Below are 13524 nucleotides of genomic sequence, written 5' to 3' on the forward strand. Positions count from 1 at the left end.
TATTCTATACCTAGAAAGTAATGGTTCTTCAAAGTTGTCCATTATGTAGTTTTCTATTATGTATCATACTCTTTGATATAAATTCAGAAAATCCGAATTCAAATCTTAGAACTACTGATTTGTTGGATTTTTAGTATAATTTATGTCGACAGATAGTAGACGTGTCAGGCACGTGTCGTACCAGACAAAATCGTTTTTGTATACAAAATGGGGCTAGGCACAACCCGTGTCTGCATCGTCGAGTAATTGTAGACATAAATATTTTAATATTTACCTATATATCACTTAAATATTGTTATCAGGCAAGTCACTGTAAGTTTTTTGTTTACCTGTAGGAGATACAATTTTGTCAACGACGCATTTGAAAAGCTTAATGTAATATAAATGAACCCTTAAGCGTATTAGAAATTAATGTTCACTTAACCAAGATATACTTCCTAAATTTCGGCACCAGAGAAACCTCCGCATTATGCCAAGAGCTATAGAAGAGAGAGTATAGAGGTAGTAGTATAGTAAGGTATAACTGTGAGTTTAACTCTTCTCATACAGAGAAGAAATTACTAACGGGCAGTTGTTATTGTTAATGATTATGATGATGATGATGTTGAATTTGATGATAGCGAGATGTTAATAATAATGAACTATCGTTATACATACAGTAAGTATATAGATACTAAAAATCTAGACTATGACTATAGACTACTATATTTACTAGATACTAATCTATTCGTAGACATGAACAATTAAAAAAATTGACATTAAATAATAACTACTCAGGTTCACTCCGTCTTTCTGTATAAAATTCTTAGGATTATTCGTCTTAAATAAAAAATGATTTTAAATGTCAAATATGTGTTAAAAATATTTTTTTATGATATTTCAAAAATATGGCTGAAATCAACATTTATTTTTCCTCATCCTTATTTCTCTCCATAATTTCTTACTTCCTGTTGTTTTCAGATCATTCGAAATCCAAGTCGTAGAAGCTCCAGAGCTGGATGAACTGAGAATGGGAACTGGTCTTAAAGAAGGGCAGATAGTGCAAATCACTTGTAATATTATGAGTGGTGATCCACCAATCTTCTTTTCCTGGCTCAAAGATGGTATGAAGATTCCTGCCAGTTTGAAGGTACGTTTCACAGCTCATACGGATAAAATAGTTACGTAAAAATTATTGTCGGTAAAACACAGTATCCAGGAACTAATATGACTGCAATAAATATTCTAAATAGTATTTACTGCAGTAATATAGCGCATTGAAGTTCAATAAATTACTTGTCTATTTACGTAGTGGCTTATTAAATTTTAAAATTTCCCTCTTAAAAGTGAAGTTAGGTTTTATCCATCTTGGTCTGGTGGAGCTACCATATAAACTTCTATATAAAAAGGTCTTATACAGATGGACAATATATAGGTTCAATCTATAAGTATAAAGCGTGAAATTTTACACTTGATTTCCATTATAACATTATTGAGGAGTAACATAAGATTCTTGAAATATATCTCTTCAGAAAAGCAAAAGCTGAGAGCTTCTTATAACATAAATATCTCCACACTTCATCTTACAGATTACAGAGAGAAGCTCAGAGCTATTCAGCGTGCTGATAATCAAAAGAGTGGCATTGGAACACTGTGGCAAGTACACTTGCATCGCAACGAACCACGTGGGGAAGGTCAATCAGACCGCCGACCTCTATATCAATGGTAAGTGTTACTTAGACTTAGATAATAAAGACAGGCTCGAAAGTGAACAACGACCTCATAAAATTGTTGTTGTTGAACTCGAGTTCTTGTTAAAATCTTTTTGACGTAGGATCAAAAGTAAAATCTTTTAAAAAATCTGCTGCAGCGAATGTCACCTAAAATCTTTAAAGTAAAGGTAAGGTAAGTTTAAGTAAAGGTGTTATGTAAAACCTTTGTTGTTATTGTTGGTTATAAAATAATTTTAGAATCAAAAGTCGCAGTATGAGAAAGTGGCTGTTCCACCAAATTTTAACGATTAGTTTTAACTTCAAATTTATATGGTTCTATTAAAAGGCTGGCCAAAAAAGGAATAAAACATCTCTGTGCACATTTCATTAAAGCAAAACTTTCACGTGTGTGAGTTTGAATGCTGTGAATGTGAGTTGTAAACTTCATATATAAGAATCTCAACTTCTCATGTTGAATTATATTTGCCCATTGAACGAGACATGATCGAGGATCGTGTCTTAATTTTTTATCCAAGCGTTTAAAATCTTACAACGTAACGACTCATCCGAGATATTTCTTTGTACTGAACCCAATCCATATAATTCGGTCGGTAAATGGGTCCTATGTGTGCGTAAATCGGTCCTATGTGTGTATATAACACACGTTTACAAAATTTGGTATATATTATTTCAACCAGCAAGAATTTGCTATATTTCTAAATTTTCTTCCAGAGCCTTCTATTTTTTTAGTCTCAGATATAAATCGGTTCGCCGCGTCAATGTTAAGTGCTTTTCGTATGAGGGTTATACTCGTATTACGAAGTCAAGGGCATAATGGGTGTGAAAGGGATTTAGAACATCAAAACTTTTCAGCTTTGAGAGACCGGATGTTTTCAAGAAATCTTTTGTACCATTCAAATGGGTCTATTCAGACATAAATAGTGCCTCTAGTGACACTTACTTTTAGAGTTTTTAAGACCAAACATTCTAAAGATAATATTTTATGAGCCCAATTGATCTGTTTATGAAAAATTTTTAACAAAAAATACAACCGACTTCTATGTCACTACAAAGTAAAAAATAATTCAAATAAATTTTGGTTTAGTACATATTTCTGAAGTCGGCGCTCTATATATTTCGTTGGATAATGATGTAAACAGCGTGTCTAATGTGAGCGCCGTGAATTCGGAGTAATTCCGAATTGATAACCACCTCCTTTTTGAAGTCGGTTAAAAAAAGTTTAACAATACTTAAGGTCACTAGAAAGTATATGATTTTGAAGAATGGTTTTGAAGTTACTGCTTAAAAACTACATTTTTACAATAGAGAAATAATATACGAGCAATGAGTATACAGTCCATCTGAATCTAAATGGTTATTGCTGCCTATAGCATTTGTAATCAACTCTAGATAAGATTAGATTCCTACCTGAGGTCAGACACAGATACGCTATCCTTGGGGACTAAGTTAGAACTTCTTGGATAAGTCTCCCTTCCCACATTCTTTAAACCAGAATAGAACAACGCTTAACACTACTGTTATTAGGCATTATAGGCGTAGCGGTGGCGCCTCCAGAGTCAGACCACAAAGAGTTAGTACTTTTAAACTAACTAACTAAATAGTAGTAGCAGGTGGTAGACCACCAACTATTCAGCTAAGTTTACAGATATAAATAAAGTAATAGAAATAACTATGATTAAATGAAATAAGGTTGTTTTCAAAAGGAGAAAACTTAATTTGAAGATAGCTTTCAGTTTAAGAGACTCAAAGTAGTCCTTCTTCGAAGCACTTTATATTAGAGATAAACCAAATTTACTTGAAAACACTTCGGACTAAGGATATAAAGGTGAAAAATATAAAGGTCAGAATATGATGTACGTAGGGACATCAAGGACGACAGGTCGCAACTGACAAAAAGGAGTCGCCGCGGCCGTAGGTAAGCGCCAACGGTGCGGTTCCGGGACCAGAATAGAGCTACGGTATCCCCTGCCTGTCGTAAGAGGCGACTAAAAGGGGCTTCTGGGGTTGCGGGCGGCAAGAGTTGGAGCTCAAACCGCCCGTCAGCGACCCCGGGAAGGACGGCGGTATGTGTGGTCGCGTATCGTCGTGTACAACAGATGGTGTGGCGAGCGGCATGCTCACCTGGGCGGAGCCCGACGTGGCAACGCGCTAAGAGGACTTAATAATATTAGTATTAATTATATTATAAATATCGGACGCTCACCTAATCTATTGAACACTTTGACCAACAGTGGCTCCAAAATGGATCGAAGAGCCCACGAACACCTCCCTGTTGCTGGGTCAACGTGGGATCGTTTATTGCAACGCGAATGGCTACCCCGCGCCGCAGATTCACTGGATGAAGAGAGACGGTTAGTACTTAAAGTATGGTTCTCAAACTTCATGTGTGAAAGATACTTATGCTAAATTAATTATAAATTAAATTTAATATTATTAAAGTATTTTTTAAATACCTTGAAATTTCCAAAAAAAAAATAGATAGTCATTAAATTCAATGATTAATTAAATTATAAGATACCTTTATGTTGAATAACTATAAAAGTAATTTTAAGAGAATGTAATTCATAGTAATGTTCAACTTCCAATGCGTGTAAACTTATATATATACTTATATATAAGCTGAAATAATTATATGCTATTAGTTTCTTCTTCAGTTAAGTTTATATGACACTTACTTATTTCTCAATAACCCAAAATAAAATAAAAAACACAATTATTAATTTAAATTCAACTTCATAAATAACAAAAAGCTTACGAAAACCTCATCGAAAATAAAAACAAGACTGAAGACATACAATATTGGTTGGGTTATACAATATTAGTTTCGTAGTTCTCACTACCACTAAAATTATTTTTCTAAAAATAATCTCCAATACTTGATACGAAGTCATTACTTCCAAGTCTGAAGTTTTGAAGTATCTGCCAAGAAACTCTGTTGGATTGAGTTACAAAGACATTTGTAGCCGGCGAGCTGAAGTTTGAACACCTCTGTAAAGTGTACGGAAACTGAAAGATAAATTTGAACTTTGATAGAAACTGGTATTGGAATTTTTAATAACTTTTTTCTTAGTTATTATTTTTATAATCTTGAAAAATTTTATGTCTAAAGATAAAACGTATTTTTTGTATTAAAAGTAGAGAAACTTAATAGGAGTTTATGGTACACTGTAAGATTCCTAGATTTTTTGGGAGCTTGTAACAAAATACTCGTACATTATTTCATATATAAATACTCATAATACACACAAAGGAAATATTCTAATTCTTGATTTTCTTAAATCTCTTTTCCTATTTTCTTGTTTATCGTCTGAGGCACACACAATGGTATATGCTCCTTCGATTACATCAGTGCCTTTTAAAGTGCTGTAAAGATATATAACTTTGGGAATACTTATATCATTGTGCAAATAATTGTAACTGTCATACATATTAATACAAGTATAGTCTGCGCCAAACTGCAAGTCCGCTCTGAAGTTGTAGCGAGTAGTTGTAGTCATACAATTTGCTATGGCAACGCGATTCATTTCTATATTCAGAGTGGATTAGCAGTTTTACGTAGACTATACAAAGGAAACTGAATCTTTTTGGATATTTGGCATATGCCGGATATACTGATATCCCGGATATTTATCTACCAGATTACAAACACATTTGCAAAGTTTGGGTGCCGGTGTAAAGTGTTTCGCGGGTAGACAAGGATAAATTGCTACGTAATTTAGACGGATAAAAAATAACCACGTTTCACCCAGTTTATCTCTTAGGGCCGTTGATGTTGCGTATGCGGAGATAAAGCTGTCTCAATTTATTTTAAAACGAGGTTTCTCACGCGGCTCTGCGTGCTCCCTGTTCCCGACGCATGGTGTTTCAATTTTTCTTCTACATTTACCATAATGGACCTTTAATAATTTAAGGGCGATTTGCGTGATAAGCCCGCGTTGTTGCTACCTGTTTGCGGGGTTTTTTCCTCCGACGACCGTTTTCTCACAACTGAGCATTGTTATGACCCGCCTCAGTCCTTTTATGTACAAGTTTCCATTATTTGTGACGGTCGGTGTTGCAGTGCAAAGCGCAATGTACGAGTACAGTACAGTTTCTCGGATATCTGATCCGATCATCTCTTCGGCCTCTGACCTCTTCCTTTTCCTTTTATAATTAGTCTCTTCAAGTTATTCGCGGCTTTTCTTGCTGTGTCCGAAGTAGATTAAGATTCATTAGAGGCATATGGAGCATCGTGTATTATATTGTTTCAGAAACATGCGCACACGGTATGTGTAATAGGCGAACCTTAAGTTCCAATATTACGCTTATTTTTATCATCATCAAGTTGTTTATTATCAGTTCCCCATTATTCATTTTCTAGTTCTTCAGTATCTAAAGTATTGAGAACATCATCATCAGTTCTTTTAACATATTTTTTACCATTATTTATTTCATTCTCAGCGGCTCTCGGCATCTGGCGGCCTGTTCTGGATCTAGCAGGTGGTGGTGTGATGAGCTATCCTAACGGAACCCTCATAATCGAAGTGGTATCCTTATCAGATGAAGGCATGTACGCTTGCAACGTCGAAAACGGTGTTGGTGATGCACTGAACAAGAATTTGTGGATCAGTGTTAATAGTAAGTTGAGGGAATTTTGGTTGAGTGGTATAAATAAAATTATTTTTTAATGAAATTGGATTAGCATTGATGCAGTTTATCCAGTATTAATAATAATAATAATAATAAACGTTTATTGCCATAATAACACAGTTTACACAAAGAATAAATGTACATTTTACAGTAATATTAATATGACAAAAGGAATTCGGCTCAGCATTGCTGTCTCAGAATCAGGGATTCGAGTAGCGCTGTTTTTCAGCCGCTCCTATAATCCCTGTGGTGTTAGGTGGGATAAGAGGATAGTCAGCCGTGGGGCATCTCCTGGGTTTTCCAATCCAAATCCAAGCGTGTATGTGTGTGTGTGTGTGTGTGTGTGTGTGTGTGTGTGTGTGTGTGTGTGTGTGTGTGTGTGTGTGTGTGTGTATGTACGTATTTTGAGGTTAATTAATGTGTTTAATTAGCATTAAAGAACTCCTTTATTGGTAGATATTTCATGCAGGTAGGTTTCAAATTTTCACCAGCAAGTTGTCTTTTTAACAAAGCAGATTTATATTTGTGTTTGAAGCATTCCGTTCTCATTTTTCTCCTCAAAGGGGGAGGTAAGTCATTCCAAATTTTAATTTTAATTCCAAATTAAGTGATCAATAGTCATAGACATCTGTAATAAATTGCGAATAGAATTTTTTTTTTTACCTGATGTTGATCACTAATGATGGTGCTCTTGAGGACTAAGCTTTGTGTAAGTGTACATACACTTATGTCGATTCAAAGTGAATGGGCAGATATTTTAGCACACTATTCAAGCTAGAACATAGAAATTTCCTTTCTAATTAACTTTACTTACTTTTTACAGAGCAATCAAGCAGCTTTTTTTCAAAATTTTCACTACTTTGGTGTACGATATTGAAATTGATTTCTTTATGTCAATATTGTTAATACTAACTATAAATCATAAATCGCAATATATACAAAAAATATAATATAAACAAAAAAGAAATAATAAAGCTTAAGGTAATATAAAAATTTAAATATAAAACAATGAGTCCAAATCACGATATTCATGTAAGGTAATCTATTTAAGCAAAGAAAAAATGTTAAAATAACAAAAAAAAAAAAAAAAAATCTACTAAATGAAAATTACTTCTAGAGCCGGTGCACTTCGAATCATTGGGTGCGAATCTGACAACCAAAGTGGGGTTGCCACTGACGTTGTCTTGTCGACCGTTAGGTGACAGCCCTATACGGATTAAGTGGAGTTTGGATGGAAAGCCATTGGAGTTTACGTCTTCTAGGTAAGATTTGTTTATTATTTAGGACAGCCAAGGTGGATTATTTAGAATTGTCGAGGTTGACTACTTGTGTCAACTCGATCTGAAAGCAACTGTCTTCTTGAGCATAATATATAATAACATACCTGTATTGTATATACAAGAGACATAATAATGTCTCTACCGTAATTCTCCGTAATTCTACCGTAATTCTAAAAATCTTAAAAATCTCTGGATTTTTAAGATTTTTAGAAAAAAAATCTTAAAAATCTCTGGATTTTTAAGATTTTTTTTTATTTTGAATTATATAAATCATACATTTAATGGAAAGATCGTATTGTAGCGGTATATATTAGTACGTAGTTGTAGTTACGCGCTTTCCTTTCATACATACGTTCGTGCTATGGGATATGTCAGTAGCGCCACCTATTAACAACACGTAGAATCTAGGCTTCGACACTTATGCTACGTACAAGTAAAACTCAAACCATCCCTTACTTACCCTACACTCATACAAAAGTAGTTTCCAAAATATGACACAGATGGCGCTAAAATCTATTTTAAACAAGCTATTATTTCAGAAATTTTCTGCATAATAAACTCATTAAATTTTTGGTAAACTGTTTCAGGCTAACAATATCAGAAAACCCAACGACTAATGGTATGAAGAGTACAATCAATGTAAACTACGTGGAACCCAGAGACGGGGGTATTTATGAGTGCCGAGCGAGTAATCCTTATGGTGTTGCTGCCTACAACATATACGTTAAAATATTAGGTAGGTTAAAGAGATTTGGAGAATTAAGATAGGTGGTCGAACTGGTTTAAAAGTTGGATGAGTGACCGCTATAACCGATTAGTATCTTGGAACCCAGCAGTAGATTTATTAAATTTAAAATGACGTTAAAGAATTAGATCATTTCTGTTATTTGCCTAAGCAAGTAATAATATAACAAATAAATATCCTAACCTTATTAAACTTTGCAGAACCTCCAACTCCACCGCTAGATCTGCAAGTGGATTCTGTGACCGGCAGCGCAGCGAAGTTGTCGTGGCGAGACACCATCAGCACCCACGTCCAGTACTATACCGTGCAATACGCTACTAACGACTACATGATGTGGGAATCTGCTAAAAGTATCAATATTACTAGGTAAAGTAACTCCCAAGTTCATAATATCATCACTACCATTTTAATATGTAGCAATATATGTATTCAGAAATCAGAATTAATGAAGCGGTTATTTTTAATTTTTTTTTTTTTTGATAAATTAATATTTGTTTAGTATGTCATGTAATTACTATTGTTAACAACGTTACTTACTGTATACAAAACATTATTTTTCGAATCATTACTTATTAAAAAAATACTGTCTGCTCAACCTGCCCCTAAAGGTATAAAGTCCCAAATCATTTGTTTCATGGGCCACGAAAGATATAGGTCATAAATCATCAAATTATTTTAATGCAAGTACCCGTTTCAGGCAAGATAACGATATTCGTCAGAACATCGAACTTAGAGATCTGCAGCCAGCGGTTGACTACAGAGTGCGGATCGCATCTGGCAATCAAGTTGACCTTAGCCCATATACGCAACCCGTACATTTTACTACTTTACAGGAAGGTATATTCCCTTAACGTTGTATAGAAATACTACAATTCTAGATTACCATATCAATTTTTCGTGTGATAACATATTTTTTCACCCGTTATTATTTCAGCACCTTCATCTAGCCCCTTAGGGGTTCAAGTACAACAAACAGATAATCCTGGAGAATTGTTTGTGACATGGGTACCTCCGCCCCGGGAAACCCATAATGGACCATTGCAAGGATATCATGTCAAAGCTGTTCCCAGAATCAGTGGGGAATCAGGTACGAAATTTACATTTTAACGTACTTTTATGTTAGTCTTAAAATGTAAGTGTTAAAAAGAAGATCGTTTCTTGCTTCATCAATAAAAAGTTGAAACATTTCATGAACTTCATTAACTTATATGAAATAATAAACAATATATTTTTTTATAAATATTAGTATGTGTATTCTCGTTGTACATATTTATAAATGTTTTAGGTCCAAATGACACACAGACAAAAATGGTTAAAGTATCGTCAAGGAAAGGTAAACAGGAGACAACACTAAGCGGACTTCTGAAGAATACCAGGTTCACTTATTTTTTTTATAAATGATAAACATACGTAAAAAGCTACTAACATCTAAAGTAGTTGAATAAATATAAGTGCCAAAATTATAAAACAGTAGCATAATTCAAGATATGCCAGGAACCATGCCTTATAGAGTTGTGACGTTCATATTGCTTCCCTCGATCATGATCAAACCGCTCGCTTGTATTTGGTTTCAAGTAGTATCTTGGAATTCATGCTCTTAGAACGCTATTATATATATTTCTAATGGTGGTTCATACATAATTCTAATGAGACATTATATCTGCCCCAGATATGCCGTTTCAATCAGCGCCTTTAATTCTGCTGGCAATGGACCGTTTTCGCTACCTGTGTATCAAACGACAAGAGAGGGAGGTATGATGTTTATTCACTCATAATTTTTTTTAGAATCACAAGATTTTAATGCTTTTGTGGATAATAATGCTTTTGTGCATTATTGGAATTAATATTTTTGTCTTTAGCCCCAGAACAGCCTCCATTAGGAGTGGAATGTCGTGGTGTGTCATCTTCATCACTTCGCATTGCGTGGCAACCGATCACGTCGCATGGTTCATCACTACTCGGATATTTCGTGCATTATAGTACAGATGGTGAGTTAAAGTGATAAATTACAAAGATTAAGATTTAATGTTTATTAGATTAAGATTAAGATTTAATGACTTAAGAGAGATTATAAATAAGAGAGGATAAATAATTAAAACTCGAAATTTGAAAAAACAATATTGACTCCGATGATATCAATAAAGAATAAAATGTTTGACAACTTATGAGATTTCAAGAGCAAGTAATATTTTTTAGAATAATTTCTATTTCAGATGGACCGTGGATCAACATAACCTCACCACATACGGAACTTTATCTCCAGGCACTCATGAAGTACACAAACTATACCATTAAAGTGGCTGGTTTCTCCAACTATGGGCTTGGACCTTTCTCCTATCCGATTGTGTGCACTACCCTACAGGATGGTAATTTTTTACATTATTTTAATATAAGTCAAGCAGGTATTTGTTTAGCAGATGTAAAGTGCGGGCTGCTAACTGTATATGTCTTCAATATATTACGTTGAGATTAAAAACGATTTCTTTGGGTTATGATAGGTCAAACTAATCATCATATAGGCTCAGGTTAGGTTCTCAATTCTCAGGTTTAATTTAGAAAATCAGACTTCCATTCTGAAGAGAGTAGTAACCAAACATTTATTTGTGATCGATAAATGTATGAAGTTAGTAACAATGTAAGTCCTATCATAGTCAGACTCAGGAAATACGATTAAATATTCGTTATTCTGAACTTGAAAAGTCTCAATACTTTTTCTTTTATCTTCTATCGTTTTCTTATCTCTAGTACCTGGGCCACCAGCAGCAATTAAACTATTAGTATCTTCGCCCACGTCTTTGCTTGTCAGCTGGAAGAGACCAGATCAACCGAATGGGGAAATCACGCATTATACCGTTTATGTTAAGCCTGTATCAAGGTAATTAATTATATATTGTTTCTTAGATCAGTTCTTAAATACAGTTCATGTTGCTTGCACTTTTAAACCGACTTCCTAAAGGAAAAATATTTTCTTTTCTTCATTTTTATCCAATATCTCGATACATGGTAATAATTATTTCTGACATTCTGCGTTTAAGAATGCAGAAAGATTTATTTTTTACTTTCTGACTTTCGCTTATGTCATGTTATGTAAAAAAGTTACGTTAAGTTAAGTTAAGTCATGTTATGTTATGTAAAAAAATATACTAACAGACTTTTTAAAAAATTTCAGCACTTCAGCCCCACAAAGCTATAGAGTAGAATCGACGCAGGAGTCGAGCCTGTCACGGCAGTTGAGCTTCCCTCTTACTGAGCTATCAACCGGTCGGCAATACGAAGTATTTGTGCGAGCTCACACTGCGGCGGGGGAAGGAGTAGCAAGCAGCAGGGTACATGCTGAATTATCTTCTAAGGGTAAGATTCCAGCTTTCATAACATTTACAACCATCTTACAGTTTTTATAAATAGTCCAATTCTCAATATAGGTTTCTTTCAACCGAAAAGGTTTCTAACCGTAAAGATGAATAACAGTCTGATTATTAAAAAGTTGCGTATCAACTATCGGCAAGATTTTTTAGCTTCGTTCACCAGTAAAGGGTTGTGCCGACTTCCCTCAACTCACCAAGAGATAGCGCTTCTTAAGAAAGCTCTTTAAGAATCACGGCATCGCGAATATCCGCAACTTATCATGACGTATCCCTTTCTGAATTATGCTCAAGGATTTTTCAAGATCTTGCATATACTGAGGCTAACTGAACACGACCGCTTTCCGCGTATAATCACTCGGAGATCACATCGGGAGATCTCCCTTTGCCAAAGGCTTGATTGCTAAGTCATGATTACCATCTGTTTCAGTGGTGGCAGGAGTGGCCTCCCTAGGCGGCCCAGTGTCAGCAGGAGTGGGCAGCTCGTTATTATTGGTGTGTCAGTGCGTGGGCGCCCCACCACCGCGCACGGTGTGGTACCACAAGCACAACATCATCACGCACCACCCGCGCTTCACCAGGAACCACGACGATAGCCTGCTCATCAACAGTGAGTATATGAAGCGTTTTGGCATCTCTTAAAAGGAACACTAATGCTGTATTAGTGTTCCGGTGCTTGATTAGCTCACTGCTACCGTTCTACTGGTGCGTAGGCGTGCTCTAGTATGTAGTTTTCATATGACCCTTTGTTATTTAAAAATGTAAGAAAAAGGGTTACGTAATAATATGTATTTACATTATTGTGTGGCAAAAAGGACGATAATTTAGGAAACCAAAACATAGGAAGACTGTTTCCAGTTAACAAATAGAGATATTCACCTCGGCAATGTAGGAAATCCAAACTCAAGACTTAAGTTATTAAATAGATATTCATCCCTAATTACTCTTCTAATTAATCACTTTCAGATATAGACCAGTCACTCAGCGGCAACTATACGTGCCTTGCAAAGAACCTGTATGGATCGGATTCCGTGTCTTACGAAGTATCGGTTCTGCCGACCCCCGAACCACCAACTTTGAGGGTAACATCGCACAAGAACGCTCTCCACTTACAGTGGGACCCACCAAGAAAAATTAATGGGAAATCTCAGAAAATAAGTACGTATTTCTAAAAACTATATATTTTTAACGTACTTCCACAAGGAAAGAAAAAAACATAAGTGAATATCCAGAATAATATCGTATTTTGTCCAAAATATAACGCAACAAGTGCACTTGTTAAAAATGAGACACTTTGGCTTACTCAATCGGATGAAATAAAGGAATAATCATAGTATGATAATAATGCGAATAGTGATGATGATTATACAATTTCAGGTTACAATCTATCCTGGAAAGAAGCAAACGGTTCCTGGCAGGATACTTGGTCAAACAAAGGGACCTCGCTTCAAGGTGTGACTGAGTACACGCTCCAAGGGCTGAAGTGTGGTACTAAATACTCTCTACGTATGACAGCATCTAACAGTGTCGGGTCTTCCCAACCGGCGTATGTTGATGCCACTACTTTAGGAGGAGGTAAATAATTTAGACAACTTGTTATTTATTCTGTAATTGAAGTAATAAATGAAAATGAAGAAAGATTAATGTAAAATGAACAATAAATCGATAGACACATGGGGACTAAATAACTCAAAATTGAGCGAGTCGTAGCAGTTATGGAAATTGAACTCGAATCTTACATTGTTATTATGTTTCGACCTCGTCAATTTTACCATCCTATTATTTTTTAGAACCTT

At 35.1% G+C, this 13524-nt stretch overlaps 1 protein-coding gene across 1 annotated transcript in view; it reads left to right on the top strand.

Annotated features, from left to right (window-relative positions):
• The window catches only part of LOC140755185 (cell adhesion molecule Dscam2), a 167906-nt gene that overhangs the window by 149313 nt on the left and 5069 nt on the right, over positions 1-13524 (top strand). The window contains exons 12-29 of the mRNA XM_073090403.1: positions 961-1129; positions 1569-1704; positions 3944-4063; positions 6153-6329; positions 7459-7603; positions 8209-8357; positions 8567-8732; positions 9064-9203; positions 9301-9453; positions 9652-9742; positions 10036-10118; positions 10226-10354; positions 10580-10732; positions 11112-11241; positions 11536-11717; positions 12159-12338; positions 12695-12886; positions 13106-13303. Of these exons, the coding sequence (XP_072946504.1) occupies positions 961-1129; positions 1569-1704; positions 3944-4063; positions 6153-6329; positions 7459-7603; positions 8209-8357; positions 8567-8732; positions 9064-9203; positions 9301-9453; positions 9652-9742; positions 10036-10118; positions 10226-10354; positions 10580-10732; positions 11112-11241; positions 11536-11717; positions 12159-12338; positions 12695-12886; positions 13106-13303 (2693 nt within the window). The remainder of the gene's footprint in view (positions 1-960; positions 1130-1568; positions 1705-3943; positions 4064-6152; positions 6330-7458; positions 7604-8208; positions 8358-8566; positions 8733-9063; positions 9204-9300; positions 9454-9651; positions 9743-10035; positions 10119-10225; positions 10355-10579; positions 10733-11111; positions 11242-11535; positions 11718-12158; positions 12339-12694; positions 12887-13105; positions 13304-13524) is intronic.

Source organism: Epargyreus clarus, unplaced genomic scaffold, assembly GCF_041222505.1.
Source record: "Epargyreus clarus isolate Ecla_fem2 unplaced genomic scaffold, WU_Ecla_fem_2.2 ptg000032l, whole genome shotgun sequence".
In the NCBI taxonomy this organism is placed as follows: Eukaryota; Metazoa; Arthropoda; class Insecta; order Lepidoptera; family Hesperiidae; genus Epargyreus; species Epargyreus clarus.